The sequence below is a fragment of the Chiroxiphia lanceolata genome, chromosome 15 (assembly GCF_009829145.1).
Source record: "Chiroxiphia lanceolata isolate bChiLan1 chromosome 15, bChiLan1.pri, whole genome shotgun sequence".
In the NCBI taxonomy this organism is placed as follows: domain Eukaryota; kingdom Metazoa; phylum Chordata; class Aves; order Passeriformes; family Pipridae; genus Chiroxiphia; species Chiroxiphia lanceolata.
Window position 1 is genome coordinate 6923954 of NC_045651.1, and position 26259 is coordinate 6950212.

General features: G+C 42.6%; 3 protein-coding genes across 4 annotated transcripts; 1 reads left to right on the plus strand and 2 right to left on the minus strand.

Moving 5' to 3' along the window:
* Nucleotides 1-468: 468 nt before the first annotated feature.
* On the minus strand, nucleotides 469-14565 carry HMMR (hyaluronan mediated motility receptor). Of its 2 annotated transcripts, XM_032702859.1 has the most exons (18): nucleotides 14465-14565; nucleotides 13283-13381; nucleotides 12646-12722; nucleotides 11733-11813; nucleotides 10460-10648; nucleotides 10107-10193; nucleotides 9471-9571; nucleotides 8351-8425; nucleotides 7796-7971; nucleotides 6829-6977; nucleotides 6310-6524; nucleotides 5620-5736; nucleotides 4646-4804; nucleotides 3391-3543; nucleotides 3182-3281; nucleotides 2756-2932; nucleotides 2070-2232; nucleotides 469-1427 (listed from the first exon to the last, which is right to left on the minus strand). In XM_032702859.1, the coding sequence occupies exons 1-18, from the start codon at nucleotides 14505-14507 to the stop codon at nucleotides 1408-1410; spliced, it is 2181 nt and encodes a 726-aa protein (XP_032558750.1). In that variant the 5' UTR covers nucleotides 14508-14565; the 3' UTR covers nucleotides 469-1407. The 2 variants fall into 2 exon arrangements, with proteins under 2 accessions (XP_032558750.1, XP_032558751.1); XM_032702860.1 differs by lacking the exon at nucleotides 11733-11813.
* Nucleotides 14566-14639: 74 nt separating this feature from the next.
* On the plus strand, nucleotides 14640-18557 carry NUDCD2 (NudC domain containing 2). The gene is made up of 4 exons (XM_032703125.1): nucleotides 14640-14943; nucleotides 16457-16505; nucleotides 17738-17889; nucleotides 18228-18557. The coding sequence occupies exons 1-4, from the start codon at nucleotides 14755-14757 to the stop codon at nucleotides 18309-18311; spliced, it is 474 nt and encodes a 157-aa protein (XP_032559016.1). The 5' UTR covers nucleotides 14640-14754; the 3' UTR covers nucleotides 18312-18557.
* Nucleotides 18558-20315: 1758 nt separating this feature from the next.
* CCNG1 (cyclin G1) lies at nucleotides 20316-25840 on the minus strand. Its single transcript, XM_032703124.1, has 7 exons — nucleotides 25692-25840; nucleotides 25030-25293; nucleotides 23764-24017; nucleotides 23095-23173; nucleotides 22912-23010; nucleotides 22468-22662; nucleotides 20316-21835 (listed from the first exon to the last, which is right to left on the minus strand). The coding sequence occupies exons 2-6, from the start codon at nucleotides 25291-25293 to the stop codon at nucleotides 22471-22473; spliced, it is 888 nt and encodes a 295-aa protein (XP_032559015.1). The 5' UTR covers nucleotides 25692-25840; the 3' UTR covers nucleotides 20316-21835; nucleotides 22468-22470.
* Between the last annotated feature and the right edge of the window lie 419 nt (nucleotides 25841-26259).

Consider the following 26259-nt stretch of genomic DNA (forward strand, 5'->3'; position numbering starts at 1 on the left):
AAAGATGACATCAACAAATAACATTAGCAATTTCTTTCCTTGGTCTTAATGTGCATTTTTTTTGTATATCCCTTCCTAGGAATTATCAAGTCTCTGTAAACTCACAATGCCAGAATAAATGGCAACATACTCTACATGCTAAGTTTTGGGTACTGCCTCCCTGCAGCTCCTCTCTGCAGGGTATCAGCAGATACAATAACAAGAACACCGAGTTCCACCTTTCAGTTAAGTTCAGTATTTACTTCTGTATTAAGACAAACTCACAGGAAATGAGAGGATAAGACAATTGCAGGTTGTATGTATTGTACAGTTCAACTAAATAACTTCCCTGAGACCAGAGAACATGTAGTTTTTGAGGTAAGACTGACATTGGGCTGTGTTATGAAAACAAGACTAGAACAAAGAACATCAGGTGAGTCACACTGCTTTGGCTTTTATCCCTGGCTTGTGAAGGACGTAGACAGATTCTTTATTTCAAAAATTTTATTGTGCTAAAACATGCTTAATTTTAGATGCAGTTAAACAGATTCTTTTCCCCTTGCCAAAATTCAAGTCTGTACAGTGCCTGCACATACAGTGGGTATCCTTCCACCCAAATGAGACAAGTTCTGTTGTTATTCCCTGTCACTAACACTGATCAATTCCAACAGTTGCCCACAAAGACTTGATGGCAGTTTAGGAGTCCAGTGAGCACAGCATTCCTAACAGACATTGCTCTTAAGACACTGTTCTTACCCACAGTATGCATACATTTAGGGAAATGCAATCAATTTGACTTTGACCTGAAATCTTCTTCTGAAGATTTCAACAGCTGCAGTACCTCCCCCAGGATTTAAATTAGCTTGTCCTGAATACAGATCCCATAGAGAATATCAAAAGTAAGTGTACATTCCCATTTCCTGCATTGGTTCTATACTATGTAGGCCACAGAGGGAAAAGACTCTCTTGGCAGTATTGCTGTATCTGGTATTGAAGCAACCATAGACAACAAAAATAATTTAACATAAAATTGTATACATGAGATAGATGCAAAAAACCCACAAAAGCTTTCAGGAAATCGGATTTGATTTGCAATCTTATTTGCCAGTGCTTATTCACCTTTTCCCAACTTAAGCTGCTTTGTCCAAAACAAACTAAGCAGATTCAGCATACCAAAGAAGTGAACAGGGAACACTTTGGAGCTCCCAAGTGCAATGATGTTAACAGGAGTCAGGAACATGTGGCTTCTCAACAGAAGTATAGCCAAGCATAGTTTTTATAAAAATGTATAATTTTAGATCATTTCTCTAATACTCCTACTAATTTATATTATATACAGCATCCAAGTTCACCTTGAAGCAGTCTGTTGCAGTCTTCTGTAGCATACAAATTCATTAGTACTTTTTTTTTCTTAATGCCAAGAAGGCATTAAATTTTGTTTTTATTACCTGCAATGGAAAAACGTTACTAAGTTTGTGGTTTTCACTACTGCTCCCACCACATCAAGTAGTTACTTGTCTGCTGGGGGGGTAGAAGGCACTACACTCCATCTAACAGTGAAAACAGGACTTCAGACCCCAGAACAGATGGGAGGTCTGGTTCCCACACTCTCTCCCACCCTGCTTGCCTTAGTGCACCCCTAGGCTCTCTCCATCTTTTCCTGCACTCCACATCTCCAGGCCTTTTGCAGCTTTCCTTGACACCTACAGTAGTCCAAGGTCCTGACAAGTAGCAGCTAAAGAACAAAGGCACAGAACTCTGCCTGAGCCCCTTGTAACCCACCCCCAAGCAGGGGACACTGCCTGTCCCCTCATAGCTGTACCATGGGAGCTGGGTGACAGGAGGAAAATGGTTCTACTGTCTGACCCAGCACAGCACCTGCTCAGGTCAGGAAGGACCTGGCCTGGAAAGCACAACAGCAAACTGCACACTGGGAGTGCCCCACTGATGCAGCCTCCATCATCTGCTGTGAAACACGGGAGATGCCATTCTCCTTCCTTCCCTAGATGTAGCAGACTGTGCAAGGCTCTCATACCTTCTTTGGATAAGTTTAAGTACAAAGACTTGGCTACTTTAATAGCTAAACCTACCTTCTTTAAGAGGGGTTTTTGGAGGAATATTCTCCTTGCTATTATACTGGAAAGCTTTGGAAGGATCCAAATGCTTGATGCCCTGGACTGCACACAGCTGCTCCTGGAGGTCTCTGCTGGTTTGCTTTTCCTTGGATAGCAGCGCACGCAGTTTGGAGACATCCTACAGAAAACATCATACTTGGAAGTTAGATTAAGAACAGGAGAAGAGCCGGCTTCGTTATTTACTTTAAGAGCCATTTTGCCTAAAGATAAACATACACACAATTACTGGTGCCATTAAAATCTGAACCCAAACAGAGGTGCAGAGAAACCAGCAGCACTGTATAGCTGCTGTGCAACACCACTAAGTGCTACGTTGGTCTGAAACTTTCAGCTGCTGCTTTCAGCAGCTAGTTTACTAAGTTTAGAACCTCCAAAGGAGGGAAGAAAAGCCAACTAAACTAAGAATAGGAGTAGTTATTTGCACTGCTGATCCCTCTGTATGTCATACACTCAGTCAAAAATAAAACAGGTCCTCTTGGCATTTCTGGAGGCTGATGGTTTGTTCCAATCTGGTTCATGCAGGGAATTTAAGAATCACAGAAAGTAAGGAGCTTGCAGGATTTGTCTATAAATATTTAGAGCAATAAAAGGCATCAAGCACATTAATAACTTGCAGCTTTGTAATTTTTCATTTTACAAACCTGCTTCAGGTGGCTATTCTCTTCCTTCAACTTCATAACATGCTTGATTTTTTGCTTCTGGTTCTGGTGGCCAAGTAGTTTAGCATAGGCATCACTTAGTTTATTCAGTTCTTCCTGGGCTGCACCGTGCTCCTGTAAGAGTGCATTCTTCTCTGCTTCAAATGCATCTAGTTGTTGCTGAAATACAAATTGAATCTCTTAGAAATCATTTAACTAAACACAGCTTTTTACTGAACTGAGGTCTACACAGGAAGATTGGTTTGGGAAGGGGACTAGCTGGCTCAGTGCAGGGTACCTTAGGAAACCACTGCAGGACAAATGCCTTGCAATGAGATGTAGCACGTTTACTTCTCAAAAGTAGAACTTGAGCCAACTGCAAAGTCTTCAGTCAACAGATACTAAACAGACACCTACTTCCCAACACACCTGAAAAGGCTTAGTTTTGTTATATAAATCTTCATATAGATTACGCCAGGTCTTTATCTCTTTTTTTAAGCTTGAGGTCACATCTTCATTTACGGATTTCCTAAAAAGCAAGAAGTGAAGTTTCATTATGTTCGTTGTTAACTCGCAGCACTTCTTCCCAATATAATTTGGATGTGCCCTAATGTGCAAGTTTAGTCTGAGAAAGTTACCTTGACCTTTCTGCTTCAAGTTCCCTTTTCAGATCTTCAGTTTGCTCTTCTAGTTTTTCCTGAAGTTTAGTCATTTGTGCAAGGCAAGACTCTTTTGTTCTCTCTGCTTCTGCTTCTTTTAGTGCAAGCTTGGTCTGGACTTCTAAAAGCATCCTGAGGAAGATATCATTCCTTAATGAGCCCTTAAATTTATCTTTTTTTTTTTTTTTTTTTACAGAGCTCTAAATCTGAAAACACAAGTAACCATGACTGAAAAGCTGCCAGTAGAACTGAAATACAGGTTTGCACAAACAGTGCCACAGAGAGAACAACACTACAGAAAGCAATCAAGTTTAAGCTGTACAATAATTAACTTCTCCTATGAGGAAGCAAGCACTGTTTCTGAAGCAAGGAAAGATAATGGCTGTTCAATGCCAGCAGCTTTCAGCAGAGACAGTTTATTAGGCTTTACATGCAGAGCTTTGCTCAAGCACAAACCAATCAAACTGTTCAGTGTGGACGCACCTCAAGATTTCAAAAACCCTACACCTAAAAGCACTGCCTCCCCTCTTCAGCCTCAGCTGTTTGTCCCATCAACCAGGTGGGGACCAAGAACCCCTTCCCTGCCACACTGAACCAGCAAATCAAACAGAAAACAACTCTTCAGTTTTTCTTTTACCAGCTCTCATGGAAACTGGAGGCAATAATAAGCAGGTGGAAAGGAAAGACAACATCTTAACCAGCAAATAAAACAGAACATGGACCACTAAACTGCTGTTAGATAGTCAGAGAAACATGTCCTCAGCTGTGGCCTAACATAACTTCTTGGGTGTTAGTTCTGGTAACTGTGGTGCCTCATATTGGGCAGAGGACCTGGGTGTACATCACCAGTGTGGTAATTCATGGATGGTTAACTGGCATCTGCTCTTGAGCAGAATTTGAGGTGACATCATTCAGAGTAGAGTGGCAAAGAGTGAGCTCTGCATTAAGTATTTGTCTCCCCTGTGGGTCTTATCTGTGGAGCAGTCACTGTAACTGATATTTTTGAAAGTGACAATATTCCAGCACATTTCATTCAAGTGTTTTCCTTTTCCTCTATGTTCTACATGTAGGCAAAATTCAAAACAACTGATTCAACCTTTTGCACTGGGAACAGCAAGAATCTCCAGCTTACAGCAAATGCTGATCTTACATGGTAGAGCACCACATTAAGTCCTAGTTAGAAAGGAGAGCCTTAGTTTGCATTATTTAGCTTAAGGAAGACTGACTGTAGTACCTTGCACATTCTTCTTTTGCTTTGTTTTTAGTGTATTCTGCTTCCTGGAGCAATTCTTGATTCTCTTGGCCTACTTTTTTAAGGTTGGCAACTGCTTCTTTCAGAGAGGTATTCTCCAGTTTAAGACAGTGTATTTCTTCAGCTGTTGTCTTCTTGTAGCTGATATTACAAGGCAAATAAGAAAAATCTGGTCACTTCAGGCAAAATACAAATTGACACATTCAGGCCTTACAAGAACAACACAAGCTCATGCTGACGAGTACCAAAGATTTTATTCTCTGAAGATATGGCAGTGTTCTGGCACTGACAAATCCAAAGGTAAAAAGCAAGCCACAACATAATTCCATAAAGCCATAAGCACTAACACTATAACAAATTCTCTGATACAGATATTTTCATTTTTTTGTAGATATTTTAGAATACAAAACCCCTGCTGTATCTGAAGCTTATTTTAAACACCAAAAGACCTACTGTCTGCAGTTTGCATTGGCAAATATCCCACTGGATCCTTCACAGGTGCCATGCATACCTAGGAATAACAGCACCAATTTTTACATACTTCCATAATCTGAATATTTTGAGATAAAATATTTTCAAGAAACATGGGAAACTAGTCTTTAATTCAGTGCAAGTTTTGAGCCTAAACAAGAAGTCTTTTTGCAAGATATTTCAGTGCAAAGAGAACACCATCACTGGTTACAACTCTTATTCTGGTTCAAGAGCATTTAAATACTCTAACTGGTTACATTTTGGAAGAAGAAACATCCAGTTTCCCAAACTACATACCCAGTAGGTCTTTACACTTGCCTAGTACTCAAGAAATAAATTCTTAATGCCATCAAATACTCCATCAAAATCCTCTGCTCTAATGCCAGACTCATACACAGTGTAAAGTACCAAGGCATGTGAATGGACAGTGTATTTCATTGTCACCTTAGAGATAAAGTTTCATTAAGATACAGGACAGGGATTACCTTTCAAAGTCAGCAACAGTCTCTCCAAGTTTCTCCAGTGTATTCCTATGCTGCTCTTGGATTTGCAATACAGCACTCCCATGAGTTTCATTGATTTGCTCCAACTCAGCATTCTTCCTGAAATAAAAATTCAGTGTTCCACACTGGAGAGAAGTGTCTGAACACGTTACCAAATGCTCTTATCACTTACAGAAGGCTTGCAGTGACAAACCAGTAACTCCTCATGTACTAAAGCACAACCTTCACAGCAGATATAACTAAGCATTTCCCCCTCCCCATATTTTCCAAGACAGTTATAGGATACACTAAACACCTAATAGTTAATTTCTAATACATGGAAGGAAGCAAAAAGTGGCTTGAAAATCTTTTCTAGTCATTGCCCTCTCCAAGGCAGGGCAGAAACACGTAGTACAACAAGCATTTAGTTTACCCTGCACAGCAAGGACATAGCACTACAATACCAGCCTTTCAAGCAAATCTCAAGCTAATAGTTTTAAATTAAAACAGTGTCAAACTGATTCAAGTTATTATTCATAGTGACAAGCTCTACCAATAATCAACAACCAGCAAGAAATAACTCTAGACCTGCCCAGGTCTCTAAAACCTGAACTGGGCTCAGCAGGTTTGTTTATACTACTGATTTAAGATTTTTCCTTTCAAAGTTTCAGAACCAGAAAGTTTTTCACAAACCCTTTCAACTTCTCTTCCATCTGTGCAAGTTTAAGACCTTGAGATTTGATTTCTTGTTCCAGTTGCTTCACCAACTTTTCAGCTTTCTTCTCCTTTGCATGTAATTTATTCAGCTCATTCATGGTATCATTCAGCACTTCTTCAAGAAGAAGTCTCTCCCTTGTTACCTCATCCTGCAACTCCAGTAACCTCTGCTGCATTGATGCAGATGACTCCTGCGGGCCAGAATACCACAGATTTCAAAACTTATAGTACTTTTCTAGACAGTAAAGGCTAATTTGCTGTGTTTTCACTTCAGAGCACAAGAATAAGGTCAAATCTACAGGAAGAACCAAAATACCCATCATACCAGTACTGATTCTTAGAGCTATTGGACCACACAGCCTCTGCTGGCTGGCCAGCCCCCACTGATGAGACCATTATTAATACAACATCTCATGCATAATGTAAACCAGAACCTTTAGTGCCAGCCCTTGGGATTAGAGTTTTTCTTCAGACTAATTTATAGTCTGTATTTACCTTCTCTTGCTGCAGCTGAGAGACAACCTCCTCATGTTTCTGAAGCAGTTTTTGGTGTTGTTCTTCCTCCAAAACAATTTTTTTTTTCAGGTCTTCTATTTCAGCATTCATACTCAGGAATTTTCCTCTGGTCTCAGACAACTCTTTCTCTGCATAGAGAAATTGTCAATATAACACAAATTGCCTTCTCCATTTGCAAAGAACTACAGTATCTATTTTTAATAGTACTTCCATTCCAGCTTTAAAGTTACTTTGGCAAGGGAAAAACAAACAAACAAAAATACCCCATGCATAACAAACCCATATCTTAAACCCATGTGGAAACTCCTCAAAATCTGCTCGAAGTACCTCACTTGAAAATAATTTTAACAGCAGGAATGTTTGGATCAAGCAACTAGCCTTCATCAGAACAGCAGTATGGCTGGGGAAAAACTGTATGATTTCCCCAAAACTTCTTCCACATAATACTAGCATACAGAAGCCAACTGGTACAGAGAACTGAGCACCTGGCTCACACTGCAGAGTTGGTGGTGTTGGGACAGAAGGGGTAAGGAGGTGAAGGATCCTTGACACATTGCCAATACCTCAAAGAACCCGTGCACAAGCTGCTAACAGTGAATTCAGACAATATTATCCTGCTTCTCAGTGAAGAGAAAGGAACAAGAACTTCTCAGTGGTCGCCTTTCAGATTAAAGCCACTCCTACCATGCAAACTGTTTTCATTCTATACTGCCTACTTGAGTAAACCTCCATGGAAACACCAAATCAGACTTAACAGATGTCAGGTATAAAGTAATTTCCCCACTGTTAAAAACATGTCCAGCTGTTTTCAGCTGGAGCTCAGAGACTCGACTTTTAACTTGAACAAACCAGTCTAAACTGACATTTTAGAATAAACCTATTTGAGATGATTTAAGATATGTCAATCATCCTACATATGCAAGAGTATACAAGTACTAAAAATTACCTTTTTCTTGTTGAAGCAATTGACACTTCTCATTAAGTTCTTTCATCAGTTTACATGATTCCTCTTTTGTTTTGAGGGTATCCCTCAGGATCTCAATATCTTGATCTTTCTTAATCAGTGTCTCCTCCATCTGAGCAATATCTACTTTGTATTTCTCAGCTGTTTCTGCAACGCTACTGTAGGAGAAAATTCAGGCACTTGTTACTACTAAATTTTATTTGTAAGCTTACACTTCAACCCAAAGGAAAAATGCTTAGGAGTGTTGGTTTCCAATAGAAAAACTGCTTTCACCTACTTTTCCAAACAAGTTTTTGACTGGCTTACATGGTCATAAAACTCTTCCACAGTATTGCTCAGCCCAGAAAAGCACAGAGGCATTTAGAAAGATAATTAAAATAATATCTTACAATTACTTTTCATTGTGTGGAAATATACCTGATTTCTTTTCCCTCCTCTATGATTATTGCCAAGGTTCTACTTCACCAGTCATAAGTGAGCCTTAGTTTTACCACCTTTTAACTTACCCCAGCCAACTTGAGAACAATTTGTTGTTACCTGAGCTCTGTGATGTATTCCAGGAGTTTTTCAGTGTCAGACTTTTCTACAACTTTCTCTCTCTCAGTAGCAGACCTAAAACCAGGAAGTTTTTATGATGGATATATTTAAGCAAATTCAGAGCTACATAGTAACACATACCTTTCATAATCCAATTCAGCTGACAAACTGGTACTGGCTCTACATGGTGATTCTACCCTCTTTTAATACTTGTTCCATATGGTCTCCTCATTTGCAGTAAAGATGCTGAGCCATATTCTGCCACAAGCAATATGCCACAAACATCATAATGCAGCTGTTGTAGCAAATGATCATGTCCTCCCTTTGTGACCTGCACTACCAGCTTTGTGTATTTTAACATTCCAGTTGTGCTGCAGTGCCAATCATGCAAAACTGACATAAAATATAAGTTCATCCTTCACAGGTCACCATCCTCAGCAAACACAGTGCACTGTTCCTGTGCTGCAAGTGACATTACTTGGGCAGAATAGGAAGTGTTGATTCAGAACTCAGTCTCTACCTACACAGAGCTGCTGCAGCCAAGCCACTCTGCAGCTGCCTTTGTTCAGAGAATGTCCAGGACAAAGCAAATGTGAAGGCACCACAATGGCTCTTCAGTGCCACTCTCTGGAGAACATGAACATGTCCAGGGAATGAATCTATGTGATTCCCTGGCTGCTGAATTAGGATTTCAGCTCCTGCTCTAAAGCTTTTTCATTCTTGCTTATTCCTAACTTAGTAGCCTAAAGAGCCAGAAGCATCCAATCTACATGAATGTCTTGCTCCAAGATGAACAACAATTCTTAAGACTTATGTCTTCCCTCCCCATCCCATACCCAAAAAATCCCACCCATACCACACTGGAAGACAGAGGGTTGAGATGATTCAGTCTGTCTTTTGGAAATACACTAAAGGAACAATGTTTTGTATGGTGATTTTATAAGAACACAGCAGTTCTTAGAAGTTCATTCCACCACATTTTTTCCAGATTACCAACACTGATAATGCCTGTTCCTTCTCAGCAGGGACACAGCCTCTATTTTGCTTACTCTAAGGGATAAGCTGTAAGCACAGTTAGATGGTATCTTGTCAACCAACTCAATTCCCTTCCTATACTTACAGTTTTTCTTCTAACTGTGCTACTTTTCCTTTCGAATGCTCTAGATTCCTTTGCACTTCCTGCAGCTTCATTTCCATGTTTTCCTGCTTTGCAAGTGCAGTCTTAAAAAAAAAAAAAGACACATATTAACATTGAAGTGAGATTTAGTAAAAAACACCAAATCCATTGTGTAAGATGCAGTGGTAAAGTGAAACCAATTTCTCACTACAGTTTAATGATAGCACCTGATATTATGCTAAATGTGATTCCAAGTATCCCTCTGTAAAGATATCAGCCATTTATTAGAACAATCACTATCACCAGAAAAATATAAACATATGAGAGCTTCAAAATAAACTTACAATCACTGGTTTTCAAAGAGATTCCTAGTGTGACCAGACTGATATTAATAACATCATAAATAATAATACCAGAGGTATTTCTATGCTTCCTTACTTGAACTCAGATTTACTCTGCAGATCAGCAAAATCAAGAACATTCATCAGTTGATCTTTCCCTATTTTCACTCTACAGAAAGTAGAGGAAGTTACCAATTTGAGGACAGAAAGAACACATGATGTGAAGTTCTGTGCTAAGCCCTTCATTCTTTGTTCCTGAACAGCTCAGAATTGTCCTGTGCAGCACAAATGGTCCTACCTTTTCCTTAGCATCCCTCATGTTTCTGAGCTTCATTAACTCCATGCACAGGCTGCTCATTTTCTTTTGCACACCATCTTCAGACAGCTTGTTAGAGAAGAAAATAAAATTACTAAGCATAACTCCTCCACATGAACTGCTCTTCACAAAATCCTTTCAAAGTGTTCCCCTCCCACTCTGTGTTTAGAGAGAAGTGGACAAGATCCCAAACCAGACATGCTCCATCCCTGTGCCAATGAAGGGGGCACAGGGAACGTCAAAACAGATGCTGATAAGCAGCTAAAGCTTCCTCCTGCACAGGGAGCTCGATAACAGCAAAGACAAAGCAAATCTGCAGTTATTTGTCTGAATACCTTTGACTTCAGTAGTTCGTTGCTTCTTTTTAGTTCCAGAAGCTGTTTTTTTAGGCATGCAACAGTTGCTGAAAGAGATGTTTTCTCCTGAACTGCAGCACTCAGCTTTGCTTCAGTCTTCACAAAATCCTCATCCAGAGCCTGAAGTTTTTTATCCTGCTCCCCACGCTCTCTCACTAATGCCCGAATCTAAAACAAAAGAGTTATTTTCTTTATTTCCTACTATCATTTCTCTTAACAACATCATTTGTTTAGTCTCTCCAAGAAAACCACAGGCAAAAGTATCCAAACAGTATTAACTTGCATATCTATCTTCAACTCTGTCATGCACAGGAAAGATTAAATAGAGAATTGTAGTGATGCTGTTACTACACAGCACACATTTACAGTCCTAGTACAACATCTTAAAGTCACAATAGTCTTAGCTTTGATTTGCAACAGAAGCCAACTCTCCTCCTTTGGCTGTAATGCCTAAAATGGAAGAAAAGTTCTCCAAACAATATTAGCATAGATAAGACAGAGAGCAGCCCTCGAATTAAGGCCTTCAGGTGCACACAATATGTAGGCACACACTGGCATACAGAATTCTTACACTTTTATATCTTTAACTAATTGTCATATCTAGTGGGGACAACCAACCAAAAACCCCTTTCACTCTGGTACCACTCAGAACTGCCCCACTGGAGCCCCTCCAAGAGCCTTATATCTCTCAGTATTCCGGTCCAGGTGCATATCCCAACAGAATGTCCTTGAAAAGACAGTTAAACCAAAGCTTCAGGAATCCAATACAGAGTGTGAGAAAGTAACTGTCTGAAGTGAGAGAAAACCACACAGCTACACTGAAATCTACAAAAACCTAAAAATCTTTAGGCATCAGCTGTGACAGACAAGAAGACAATGTGACATCTGAGGCACAAGGCATCAATTAGTACACAGGAGTGTACTGATACAGTGTAACTTGCCTCTTAAACATTAAAATTATAACAATTAGCAAGCAAAAATCTCAGCTAACAGCTGTTAAATAGAACCTTTTTGGGGTACTGAACATAGTTCACTTAGTTCTCTTTCTGAGAAGAGTGACAGCACAGCTGTTCTTAGCAGACCCAATACTTTGTACATCCCATAATATCTGATAATCTCTGCTCTGCACAGACCTGTTTGCAAACTACTCATATACTCTCTTATGCAAAAGAGCCCAATTCTAACAGCTTGTATTTTTTATTTTGGTTAGTGGCAGATATGACAGGAATGCACTCCAATAACACATTCATACCTCCTTCTCCAGTGCCTTCTGTTTCTTTTTCTCCCTCATAAGCGTAAGATCTTTTTTAGTCTTCACAGTCCCATTACCTGGCTTTGGAAACCACTTGTGTTAGAAATAGTTGAATTGACCTCTAGCTGCCCACCAGCTGAACAACACAGTTAAATATAAGACTGGGTGCCTTCACACAGACTATAAAGATACACACAAAATAAAAAGCAAACCTTTCTCTCCCCTAGACAGCACAGACAAGTATCAGGTTAGGATGGGGTTTACCACTGTACTTTCTCATAAGCATTACTCTGAAGGAACAGCTCACAACAATTGCAACAGGAAGATTAAAGAAGTTGGAGACATTAGCACTCCCTAAACTTCATAAAAAAACCACTTTAATCTTTTAACCTCAAGTTTGTTTGCAGAATTTCATCCTGAATCATCAATAGTAGTGCACTAAATTAGCAAGTCAGGGTTATCATTTTTTCAACTTGTTCAGCAACACATCTTCAAATCCATATCCTTGCTCATGGCACTGAGAACCTGTTCATGCAGCACCATCCCCTCCTTGTTTCTTTCACCACCAGGTTTCTACTCTGCCCTGTCCATCCCACCAAAGCAGGAACAGAAACACAGTCTTCTTAAAAAGGAGCAGCCACACCATAATCACACGGTGAGCAAAGGAAAAGAAATCCAAACATTGTAACAGCAAAGATAAACCACTCTGTCATCCCAAGTAACCATCACATGATTCCCAAAGATGCTGCAATTTCATTTTTCCTGCTTAGTTACTATAGAATACAGGTACAACAATGTGTTCCATGGTTCTCTCAGGCAGGTTAACAGTACCTGTATGAAGAGGCTACATGGTTTAACTAGTCAGAGGTTTAACTTGCACTTAACAGTGCTACAGACACCACAAGAGTCTTACTGTTGATCCAAGGGATGTGAATCTCCTTTTAGTTATAGGGGTGGCTGCACTCTTCTCACTGCTCAGCTTTGAGTCACCTGCAGAAAAGAAGGGTGAAGGAAGAGGTTGTACAAATGCACACAGGGAGGGAAATTTAACCAAATTAGACAAGGTTAATTGACTGTGTACAGAAGACACCACCTGGTTATCAGACTACCCACTTCAAGCCCAACACCAGCTGCTTTTTTACTGCAATCAGGCAGTTCAATAATAGTTATCTGGGCCTTTGACAGAGTTTAGAGAGAGACGACCAGATGACAGCCAGATCTGAGAATTCAGCTCCTGCCAAGCTCTCCCCACCACAATCCAGATCCATGGTGTCTGTTTTCAACTGAGGGATGCTTTATATACGAAAATCCCCATGAAAACATCACTAAAATCAAGGTTAATGAAGTAAAAAAATAAAGCTATTTTTAGGAGATGCAGTTAGACATGTTTTTACAGCTGCTGTTCCCTTCAGCTGGAAGGCAGGCAGGGAGTCTCTGCAGCAGAGACCAACTTCTTAACAGCAGAGCAGTAACAGCATGTAAGCACTGACAATTGTAGCATTCAAAGATATCACACCATTGTGTTCTGTGCAATTTTTACCACTACTCACTCTTGTGTCTCCCAGCCCCTTGGCATGCTTCAGAGGACAGCAAACTTCTCACTCCACCTGATGGTTTAACACCACAGGATCCTTGCAGGGGGGTATGTGCTAGAAATGAGATTTTCAGACACACAAAGAGCCATGAAGGTAAATTGACAGGGTTTTCAACTTAAACGAGTTGAGGCTGGTAACGCATTTAAGTTAAATGCTGTTAAAAAGAAAAAAAAAACCAAACAACTGGAGTCTCAGTTCTCATCCTCCCCATAAACACAAAGGAAATATATGGTCACATGGTGGGGGAAAGGGTTTGTTTATCATACTGCTAATAAAATTACAAGCTTATTTACACACACAACGTTGCAAGACATTTTACTGGTGACAGCAACACATTAACTTCCACAATGAAAAAACCCAAATGGTTAAAAGATCTTATTGCTATTTGGTTAAAAAGCCAGACTGAAGTGTTAAAAAACTTCATTTGCTTTTTAAATCATCATTTCCCAATTTGGAATATATTACTTAAATATTAGTGAATGCCTTTTCCTTCAAATAACTAAGTCACTTAAACTTCTATAAAAAAATAAAGTGTTTTGGTTTGGGGTGGGGTTTTTTTAGAAATTAAATAATTTTAAGGGAAACAGCCGACAGAATCATGATGGCTACAAGCCCTTTATTCGATTATTAGTCTCAAGCCCAGTAAATGCTTATCTACTCGCTTCGACTTTCTGCAAATAAAAGCATCGTTTAACACGAAAACAGGCGACGGCAGCAGAGAGGCACCAGGTAAAGCCAAAAACTCATTGAAAGAGTCACACATCACAAAACACCCTCAAGAGCAGCACTTCAGCCGTGACGAGCCCTGAACGTGTCCCTCGCCGTGCTGTACCACGGAACCAGAGGACACCAAGGACCGGCACCGCTTTAGTTAGCGCGCACATTACGCACGTCCACTGCTGTATTTGTCTAGCAACAGCCAGGTTTGGACGCGAAGTCGGGATCTTTTCCCTCAGGAGACACCTGCGAGGGCTCCGGGGGTCCTAAGGCGCCGCGCTACGGGCGGCTCCGTCAGTGAGGGACACGCTAGGGCTCGGTCCCCGCTCCCCCAGGCAAGGCTGAAGCGCTCGGTCCCCGCTCTCCCGGGCAAGGCTGAAGGACCCTGTTCCCCGCCCAGGCCCCGTTGTTCCCCCGTACCGGCGCTCTGGCAGCAGCCCCGGCCCGGCGGCACGGACGCCATGACGGCTCTGGGTTCCAACCCCCTCGGCCCCGGGCTTTCAAAGGGGCCCAACGGCCGCAGCGCGCGCCCTCCGGCCAATCACCGCGCGCCGCTCCGCGCGCCTCAGCCAATCGGCTCGAGGGTGGCCGGCTGGGCGCGGCCGCGCGGGGCGCGTGCGCAGGACGGGGCGGGAGCCGTGCGGGGCTGAGGGAGTTGGTGGCTGCGGTCCAGCGGTGCTGAGCGGTGCCCGCCGGAGCCGCCGAGCCCCATGTCGGCACCGTTCGAGGAGCGCAGCGGGGTGGTGCCTTGCGAGACGCCGTGGGGCCGCTGGTACCAGACGCTGGAGGAGGTGTTCATCGAGGTGCGCGTCCCGCCGGGCACCCGCGCCAAGGACGTGCGGTGCAGCCTGGGCAGCCGCGACATCGCGCTGGCCGTGCGAGGGCAGGAGCTGCTGCAGGTACCGCCGGGGAGCACCGGGAGGGACGGGACGGGGCGGCGGCAGGGCCGGGGCGGAGGCCGCGGGGCGCTGGGGTGGTCACAGGGTCACAGCATCATCATCGAGTCCAGCCTGTGACCCAACAACACCTTGTGGCACCGGGTGCCACGTCCAGTCCTTCCTTGGGCACCTCCAGGGACGGTGAGTCCACCTCCTCCCCGGGCAGCCCGTTCCAATGTCTTATCATCCTTTCTGTGAAGAAATTCGTCTTAAAGTCCAACCTAAATCGCCTCTGGTGCAGCTTAAGTCTACGTCCTTATGTCCTGCCCCTCGCTGCCTGGGAGGTTTCCACCCTGTGGCTCCTCTCTGTTCTTCCTTAGAGATCTAGGGTTTGATACATCAAGAGGAATCATATACCTGGTGGAAATCTCAGTGATCTCTTCAATGGCTTGTTGTCAAAAGTAATTACTTCAGTGAAGTCTCTTCCAGCAGGATGAAGATAAAGTGTTACCAGCTGATTTATGAGCTGCAATAACCTATAATACTACAGACAAACTATAGAGAAAGGTGCACACAAAAAACTAACATCTTTAAACAGAATGTTTCGTTTGAGTGGTTTTTTTCTTGTTAGAAACAGCATAATAAACTAGTCAGTTATAAGTTTATTAGAAACAGTTTTGTCCAGCTGCACGAGGTTTTTCCAGACTGTTCCTGTGCTCCAGTAGATGAAGGGAGCCAATATGAGAGCTGGAGACGGACTTTTTTCAAGGCCATGTAGTGACAGGGCAAGGGGGAATGGCTTCAAACAGAGAGAGGACAGGGTTAGATTGGATATTAGGAAGAAGTTCTTCTTTGTGAGGGTGGTGAGGTCCTGGCACAGGTTACCCAGAGAAGCTGTGGCTGCCCCATCCTAGGAAGTGTTCAAGGCCAGGTTGGACAGGGCTTGGAGCAACCTGGGATAGTGGAAGGTGTCCCTGCCCATGGCAGGGGGTGGAACAAGATGATCTTTAAGGTCCCTTTCAACTCAAACTGTTGTATGATTCTGTGAGAAGTAAAGAGAATAAATCCACATGGATTTACATTCTGGGTAGGGATGTGGGCAGCATTTCAGTTCTGATTGCTCCAGAAAGCCAAAAAAACCAAACCAGAGGCAGATTTACTTTCACATTGGTAACAAACAGTTCATACTGTATGTACCCTGCACCAGACCTGTGCATTACCCTTGGCACAAACCCTGACATTTTCATGGCAAGAGTACTAAAAATGGCATTGCCTGCTGAGAAACACAAGCTATTCCAGTGAGTCCAGATACTGAAACAGTGATGGGTATTAAATTATTCATTTTTTTAAAATTGCTCAACAAACAATAATTCTTTGACAGTCTATATGCAAGTCTATACTTGTAGGGCCAGATCACCCTATTTGTTTTCAGCAGAAAACAAGATGGTAAGTTGTGAGTAAAACTTTATTATTCAATATAACTGGATGTTGTTGAGGTTTTCCTGGTTTGTAATATTGTACCTGTCTTTTGCAGGGTAAACTTTTTGACTCTACAGTAACTGATGAAGGAACATGGACATTAGGTAATAACCTGCATCTCAAATGACATAAAGGCAGTAGAACTTCTCAATATGTGCTGCAGAAGAGTTTACACCTCCCTTTTTTAATGGGACAGATTCTTCCCTGTACATAGCTTTGTAAAAAGGGCTGTCATTGCTGCTGGATTGAGGAACTGAGCTACTATAAAAGCCCTAGAGATTAAGGTTAATGGGAAAATGCCATATCCTGGAAGGCCATAGTCAGTGGATTCCAAACACTTGCATATAGGTGAGAAGTTTTTTGCACACCATCATTTAAAGGTAAATAATTATGGTACAGTTGTGTGGTCTGTGCCTCTCCATAATTGTTATTTTTCCTGGGTTTTTTTCTCCTTCTGTTATGCATTATATTTTTGGAACAGGTGACAAAATCTGCAGTCCCAGAGAATCTAAAAGATATTTTAAAATCCTGCTAAGGTAGCTATATATAATTAGCAAAAAAAGCATATCTGATTGTTATATTATAAATACTGTAAAATATTCAGCATGTTTTGGCAGTCATGTTTGTGGACTGTGCCTCTCACTTAATGTTTCCTGTGAAGAATTTTGTTTTCCATTCAATATTTGTTCTAAGTATAGATTAATAATTTAGTAACTTAAGCATGAAAACTGTAAGTGTTAGCAAACATTGTTAAGCCCATCTTTTTCAGTATGTGAATAGTCTTCAAAATACACTTACAATGCTGTATTTATTCACTTAAGTAGAACTAAGCACCCTACATGCTAACTTTGAAATCTGCTTCCAGTATATTGTCTGTGGGCATGCACACTGTGTCTGAGCAAATTAATTATCCCTTCATGTGTCCCTAAGACTTAGTTCTGACTTTTGTTGGTGATAACTCTCTGTAAAGCCTGACCTCAAATCATTATTGCCTTAGCAGAGGTGTCTGTATTAATAGATTAAATCTTTTCTCTGCTGTGAACCTCTTCAAGAGGTTAGTTTATGTTTGCAATGGAGGTTCTTATGCACTGTGTTTTAATGCCTTAAAACAACTTCAGGCCAGAAAGGGGAGAGATGGCAGTGCAGGCTGTCTCTGCTTCAGTCTTTTTGTTTCTTGTTAATGTTTATTTATTTATCAATAACTCAGTTGGCATTGGCATTAAGAATTTAAATTACTTCGCACCCCCCGTGCTTGTTAATGGTGAATTCACCAAAACAAAAAGACTGGCACAGAGGACTGAGTCTAAAGGTTGTTCTCTGTGTTCTCATTCAACAGAAGACAGGCAGCTGATACGAATTGTTCTGATGAAGACAAATAGAGATGCTGGAAATTGTTGGAAATCTCTGTTAGAAAATGAGTATGCTGCTGATCCCTGGGTACAGGACCAGATGCAGAGGAAGCTCACACTGGAACGATTCCAAAGAGAGGCAAGTTAAAGGACCATAAACTCCTTGTATTTTGGGTTTGCACACAGAGGTTATGGCCAGGAAAGCTGAGCAAAATGGTTCTGCTGCCCAGTGCCATGGAAACATAGGCTTTAGTTCAATATATATAAAATGCTTATAAGGCTTTATCACTGTACTTTCAAAAGGTTATTTTGCAGTGCCATGAGAAATGGATGACAAGTTGATTATTATATGTCTTTGTTACAGTGGTAGAATATTATCAAAGTGTTTTGGTTGGTTGGTTGGGTTTGGGGTTTTTTAAGCATTTTTATTACAAATAATCTATTTATTGAACATTTTTTTTCTTTTACCTCCATCAGAACCCTGGATTTGACTTCAGTGGGGCAGAAATTTCTGGAAACTACAGCAAAGGAGGACCAGACTTTTCTAGTCTTGAAAAGTAAACTTTATCTGTGTTCTTTTAGAGGACTTACATGTTACAGTTAAGGACTGGAATCATGGAGCTGGTGAAGACTTCAGCGATCTCTTCAATGGATTGTTGTCCAAAGTAATTACTTAAGTGAAGGTGTCTTCCAGCAGAATGAAGATAAAATGTTACCAGCTGATTTATAAGCTGCAATTACCTTATAATACTAAGGGACAAATTATAGAGAAAGGTGTACATAAAAAACTAACATCTTTGAGCAGAATGTTTGGTTTGGGTATTTTTTTCTTATTAGAAACACCATAGTAAGCTAGTGAGTTATAAATCTACCACTTGTCTTTATACATCTTATTCTTGCTTATGTACACCTGAGGAGGAACAGCCCCAGGCAGCAGCACAGGCTGGGGCTGATCTGCTGGAGAGCAGCTCTGCAGAGAAGGCCCTGGGGGTTCTGGTGGACAAGCTGCTGTCCCTAAGCCAGCAGTGTGTCCTGGGGGACAAGAAGGGCAATTGGATCCTGGGGTGCGTTGGGAAGAGCATTGCCAGCAGGTCAGGGGGTGATCCTCCCCCTCTGCTCAGCCCTGGCGAGGCACATCTGCAAGTGCTGTGTCCAGGTCTGGGCTCCTCAGGACAAGAGAAAGCTCCTGCAGCAGGTCCAGCAGAGGCTGCAGAGATGATGAAGGGATGGAGCATCTCCCTTATGAGGAAAGGCTGAGGGAGCTGGGGCTGTTCATCCTCGAGAAGAGACACTGAGAGGGGATCTCATCCATGTCTGTCAGAGGGTGGACCAGGCTCTGCTCGGGGGTGCCCAGCAATGGGACAGGAGGAACGGGCAGGAACTGGTGCCCAGGAAGCTCCACCTGAACACGAGGAAGAACTTCTTGCCTGTGCAGTGACTGAGCACTGGAACAGATTGCCCAGAGAGGGGGTGGAGTCTTCCTCTCTCCCTCACTGGAGACATTCCAGAGCCATCTGGGCACAATGCTGTGCCATGTGCTCTGGGATGATCCTGCTTGAGCTGGGAGGTGAGACCAGATGGCCCCACCCATGATCCAGCCTTACCCATTCTGTGATTCACTGTTGAAGAACAGCTGTTACAGTTAATATTTTCTTTTAACTTGTAACAGGAATGATATTCCTACAATTACACTTTCCCTTTGTAGCAGCCCTCTGAGAACTTGTAATGTCTTTCTAAAACGTGATTTAAATCAACTACTGTAAAACCTTATTTGAGGCAAGATACAATGCACTGTGCTGTCAAATATAGCACTAATTATTAATGCTTGCTACCAGGTAAGCAATGCTAGGAAGCTAAAGGCCAGGTGAAAAATCTGAATATAGATAATTTTATGTGTTAATGTAATATAGTCTCCCCATACAAATATTCAAGATTTTAAAAGTAAGAGAATACAAAGACTTTTCAAAGGAATAGGAAGGAGTCCCTAGGTAGGAAATGCTATCTTGCATTTATTCATTGCCAACATAGAGTGTGCAAATTGTTGGCAGTGTATCTAGAAAGCTGTACATTTTTGTATATAGTTTTAAATTTAATAGCCACATTGTCAACTCAGCTATTATTTTATACAACCTTTTGTATGTGCCAATGAGGAATTTGGTACACACCATTAAGGACACAGCCATGAAGCATTTCAACCACTTGGAATGATATGTACTATTAGATAAATAATGGAAGAGCTGAAGTCAAATTTGAACAGTCTAAGCTACTTAAATCAATCTTTTCAGTCTCGACACATTCACATCTCAAAGAATTTAGAGTAATTGTGGGCCAAGTTGAAAAAACTGTAATCAATAACCTTGAGTTTCTCCTGTGGTTGTCCAGCCTTTCCCATGCAGCCACAACCTCTTAAAAAAAAAAAAAAAAAAAAACACAAAACTGAAAAAACTTCTCCATAATGTCTTACCTCCTGCCTGGAAATTTTCCTCCAGATACTGTTTGGGTGTAAGTCACTTTATAGGCTTCCTACTAAGATGTTTTATAACAAGAAAGAAAAAAGCTGCCCAGTTAAGCACATTTCAATGTTTAATTGAAAGGTACATATCTTAATATTGAGACAGGACAATGAGAATTGTATCCTCTCCCAGTAGGCCGAGCACACCTATGTCCAAATCCCTGGAGTGCTTTGCACAAGCCAGGACAGTGCCCAGGGAGCTCTGGCAGGTGCAATACCCAATTACATGGTTCACGGGCAGTCACTCCCATGAGCTCGTGAGACTTGATTAGTCCAGGACAGAGCTTTGGTATGGAGCCTTGGGTGAAAGGTTTAACTGGTTTGAATGGTTTCCCCCTCAGCTGTTCCCATAATGGGGAAGGCTTGGCTGGCTAAGCCCACACTCTGATCTCTCCTTCTCCACTACACTGGTCCATGTGACAATCAGTTTTCACAGCCTGTTGCTAACATCCCCCATCCCACAGTGATGCAGAATTCAAGAGGACGTGAGCAACGTTCCCCCAGCACCTCTAGTCATCTAACATACAATAATACATTCCTATTATTCACTTCCTTGTTAGCACTAGAAGCACGATATGCCTCAAGTACTGATCTGGTCTGCAGAAAAAAACAGTTGTATTTTACAAAGGTTACCATTAGAGATCAGAGTTGAAGCAATCTTCAATGTTTCTCAACCAGATTGCTCCTACACACAGTCCAAGATGGGGAATTAGCCCTGCTCCTACTGTGCCTGTGACTGTGCCTGTTCAGCATCAGCATTTACCCTTTGTACAGCAAAACTCTGCAAAACTAATGTCAGATCTAGGGCATGTGAGCCAGTACTTTCCCTTGGCCTTCATTAGGTATCACAGTTTTTACACTCTGGGAACTAATTTCTATTTGTAATCTCAGTAAACTATGGCTCTCACAAAACATTGCAGTTACTGATGCTGTGTTAGTGACTGCCTTTTATGAGGAAATGCATTAAACTTTCCTCCTGCTCTAGCTACTCACCACGTTCAGTGGGTATCACAAAGGCTAATCTTTAATGTGTCTATGGTAGAAGGCCAGTGCCCTGCTCAGCAGGGACACGTGGTGACACTGCCCAAACAGCACGTCAGGTGGGCTGACAGGAATTTGCTATTGTCAGCAGCAGTGAGTGGGATTAGTCTGCTGTTTGATTAACACACTGCAGCACTGCACATCGTATCTTTCTAGTATCATGTAATCCTCGGAAAGTGAACCCGATTTTTTATATTAAATATATGATTCAGCACCTGCAGTTACAGTAAACCAAGGTTAGATGACACGAGCTGCTCTACAAACTATAAGGTGTTAAAATTCCTTGTATTGTGGTGTTTCACTGAATAGTGAACAGTCTGCCAAATAAGACTGAAAAGTGACACCACATTCTGTTGTAATCATCATGAAAAGAACATATTTGCTGGGAGGATCTTTAGTCTGAAATGTTACGTGTTCTTTCCATGAGTTGAGTTCTTCATTATTAAGATCATGGTTCAGACTTTGTTTCTCAAGTATTCATGTGCCTGTTGACAAGGTCACAGGATGTTTTTTCCTTCATTTTATTGTATTCCTGTAAAAACAAACAAACCAGTCAACTGAAGGGCTTTCTACAAGAGCCAAACAAAACATGAGATCTTAATGCAGCAAGATAACAGCAATACAGCAGGAAAGGTGTAGCCTCTGCAATAAAAGTCTGGGTAAGGAAGTAGTTCATAGTTTCTACAGAGTAAAACTGCAGTAACATGAATGACTGAATTACAGATTTTAGACTTTACTGAACAGCAAAATGGTATTAAAACTGTCTTCCTTGTTAAGTGGTTTAAGTGAACAATTACAAGAAACTCATTCTAACAGGCTGATTTTACTTTTTTTTTTTTAGAATAGGAGCGAGTCAAGTTTTTTCTCTGCCTTTTTACCAGCTTTACTCCAAATTTTAGTTTGAATGAGGTCCCAATGTCTATAGAACTTTTCTGCTCCCAACAGCACACCAGAGGATCAGTTCTCCAGTGTTCATATATTAGGTTGTCACTTCTTTAGGTACAGCTCAAGCACAAACACGAGAACAGACCTGCCTCTAAGACAGGCCTACTGTGTTTATGTTACATATTTTCCACGAGGTAACCGACATGGAATAAGAAACTTTGAGGCAGTTAACAGCTAATTACTTCTACATTATCAGGAGTTGACTTTGCAAGGAGTTACCTTTTATGAGCTGGTCTCTGGAATGGTAGGAAGGTGTGTTATTCTGTAGTAGCTGTGTTTGAGCTGCCGTGCTGTACGTCCAGACACAATCCACTTTAATTTCTGGACATTTGGTTTGGAGCACTTGCTCGAGGAATATTCGGTAAGGCACTTTAAAACCAGTTCCTTCCAGAAGGTCAAATCTCTGTTGTTTATCTAAACAGCAAGACAGAAAAGATTCTGTCATTAATAACTAGTTAAATCCTTATTTCATACATGTACTTCCAGCTTTTTCATCTAAAATTTGGCCAAATATCCCAGGCCAAATGAAAAAAAAACCCAACAAAACATCACAGCAAAGACAGAAAAGAAACCACTATGACAATGCACCTGCCCCTTCCCCACTGTGTAGACCCTTGCATGCATTTTAATTCTGTCCTCTCCTGAAACTTTGTGTGTACATACCTTGGAATGCAACTGCAGAAATTCCAATGCCTCTGTCAACTCCAGCAGCTTTTGTTCTTCTATCTCTAGTGCCATAATAGACAGTGCCAAGACAGAAGGCTGGAGAGAGAGAGACAACGTTTTTGAACACTGCTTTGTTAAGTTTCAGTAGTTTCACTGTCACTGAACTTTCAAGATGTTTACCTTGGCTTTAGAAAACATGATTCTGCAGTGACAGGCCTTAAGCTGAGTCTCAAGTCTCTCAAAATTAAGGTACTTTCTCCTAGAATAAAAACAGATGAGTGAATGTAGAAAAATGCAAGCGTGAGCACCGCAGCATCACCCTGGGAACTCACAGAAGCAGCAACAGTGTTCATTATCTAAACAAAGACCTCGTTTGTCTCAAAAGTTCTAGGGTTACAGTCAAACAGGTGTTCAGCTTTGGCAGTCCTAGGGCTAAAAATAAATCTTGTGTTATGCTGGGGAGAGTTGCATTGTCAAAACAGGTTTAACAACTGGGAATTTTAGTGCTTACTAGCAAAAGGAATCTTTTTAAGCCAGATTTTGCAATCTTTGCAATAAGGCAATACTTTAATGCAGCATAAGCAGAGATTCATTATATCATCATTACTGAGCAAGTTTGGTTTTCAGCTCAGAGAGCAGTACTCTTTAGATCAATTTATGCAAACAATATTTAAAATAATATTAAACCACATATGCTCACATTTATGATATTTACCAATAAAGGGAAAAGTTTGTGGGATTTTTACAGTATGGAAAGGCCAATTACTTGAGCAATTTCCCTGCTTATTTTTCTGCGTAGGCTTCCTGATCATATGCAGTTAAGAGCTAAATTAGTATTAGCTATTTTACCTTTCACAGCTTAAATTCTCGTGAACGAGTGAGTGATACAGCTGTAGAAATTGGAAGGCTGTTGTAGCTTTCACTTTCCAACACAGCTTCTCCAGTATGATTTTCTCCATTCTCATCATATCAGAAACAGTGAACCTGTACTGGCTTATCCGAATTAAGTCAGTGGCCAAGGGCACATTTCTTTCTTCTTCTGATGCCTTCACAGCCAAGTAGAAGCAGCTGAGTCCAACACAGCCCAAGTGTTTAGGCTGCACCTAAAGAAAAATTAATTGTTGTTACCTTCAGAGAGGAAGGCCTTTGATGAGCCATTACAACATGTAAGTACCAAACTGCAGGCACCAATGTATTGTAGGAAAAAATTATGGGAGGCAGGGGGGGTTGTTCTGGTTTTTGGAGATTGAGAACTAAGTCTTTTATCTTACATTCTTTTTATTTAACCAAAGAAGACGACAGTTACAAACTACAAGTTCCACCTCATTCATCTAAAAAGCAAGATTGCAGAACAATATATTTTGATTGAGGTAGAACTAGTTTCTTAATGTGGTTCTATAATAGCCTAATCAAAAGCTTTTAGAACTTTAAGTATTGGCTGATACAAAAAAAATGGGGCTTTCTAACTCTTTTAAAAAACATATATACACACACATATATATATGTACATATATATATAGATTTATTTTATTCCACAGACATTGCAGTCCTCTGCTTATTTTGGATTCAGAAGTCTTTCAAATCATCATTTTCCCATCCAGCTTTCTCATTTTTGTTTTAACACACAAGGAAAACAAGCTTTTGTTCTTGTCCAGATTGTACAGTGGTAATCCTGTCTTGTCAGACAATTAAAAACAACCCAGGTCAGCATGTCACTTCTGCACAGGGGAATGGAGTGCTAACTGATGTTTCACCAGACTCTGAGTGCTGAATAGCATCTTGATATACACAGGCAGGTTGAAAAGGCAGTTAAGTAAGAAGTAATTTAAGATGTTCTTGTATCCATGTGACAGGAAGGACAGTCTGTCTTGGTCTAACCCATTAGATGCCCTGCATTTCCCAGCCTATGGGCATCCTAAAGTTGAAAGTGATGCCCTATTCTTTGTCTTCTCCAGAGGAAACAGCTTTCTTAACAATACTAAAATCTGAACGGGGAACACCTGGTGCAATCAGAACCTATGGAAGGAGCTAAACCTTTAGCCATCTAAACCCAGCGTGTTCTAACGCAACGAGCAGGAGCTAACGACTGAGAGCTTATACTTTAAAAAGCCTTACCTTCATTTTGGACAAGAATCTATCCAAGAAATTCACAGCCAGGGAAAACGTCTCCGTGCGGAAGCCAAAGAACTGAGTTAAGCTGAGCAGGTCTTTCACTTCGAAGTCCCGCAGCCGGGCAGTCATTCGGAGGCCATTGTCGTGAGCAGCCTCGACCAGCCTGAGCCCGGCGGGCTTGGGCTGAGCCCGCAGCTCCTGCTCCAGCAGCGCCGAGAGCTGGAGCAGCAGCTCCTCGGCCTCGGTGCTCGCCAGGGTGTCGATCATCTGCAACAACGAAACACCCGCGAGCGCATCAAGCAGCCGAACGGGGGAAAACTCACCGAGTTACAGCCGCCTCTAAAGCAAAGGCACACGGCCGGGCACACGCGGGGTCAGCCCCAGCCCCAGCGACTCCCGGGTTATCCCCAGCCGCGGGTGATTCCCGGGATGCGCGGGGGATGCGCGGGGCACGGCGGGGCCGCGCAGGCGCCGCCTCCCGGGACATGCCCGGGCCTGTCCCCCGCTCCTGAACCGCGGGGGTTCCGCCGGCAGACGAGCCCCCTGCGCGCTGCCCCCGGGACGGGGGGACAACGGGACAAGCCCCGACCCAGCGACCGCACGGCGCGGGACGGGCGCGGGGGAGCCAAAGGCGCAGCCGGCGGGACCCGACCCCTCGCCCTTACCGTGTCCGTGCCGACCCGCTCCCTGCCCTGGCGGGGCGGCCGCGGGCCGGAGCGGTGCCGGGTCGGTGCCGGAGCGGTGCCGGGGTCTGAGCCGGGCTCCGTGCCGGGCTCCGTCCGGTCCCGCGGGCACCGGGCGAGCACAGCGGCCCCGCCCCGCCCGCCCCAGCGGCGCCCTCCGGTGGCGGCGCCGCGCCAGCACCGCCCGCCCGGCCCGGCACCGCCTCCCGCCCGGCCCGCAGCCGGGATGCAGGACTTAGTCTGTGTTTTTAAACTCTAAGCCTGATTTTGAGACTCCAAAACAAAGCACTTGGTGTCTCCTCGTGAGCCCAAAAATTGGCCAAGTGAGCCTGGTTCTGAGCCCCCAAAACGCGGCACCGGGGTCTCCGCTTATGAGCCCGGAATCGCGGGACTCTCGGGCTCAGTTCCGAGCCGCCCAAACGCAGCACTGGATCTCTCTGTGGGAGCCCAAAAACCGACCGAGTGAGTCTGGTTCTGAGCCCCCAGAATCGCCCCGGAGTCATGGCTGAACCCCAGCCGGCAACTGGGCACCAGCAGCCCCCTGCAGTGA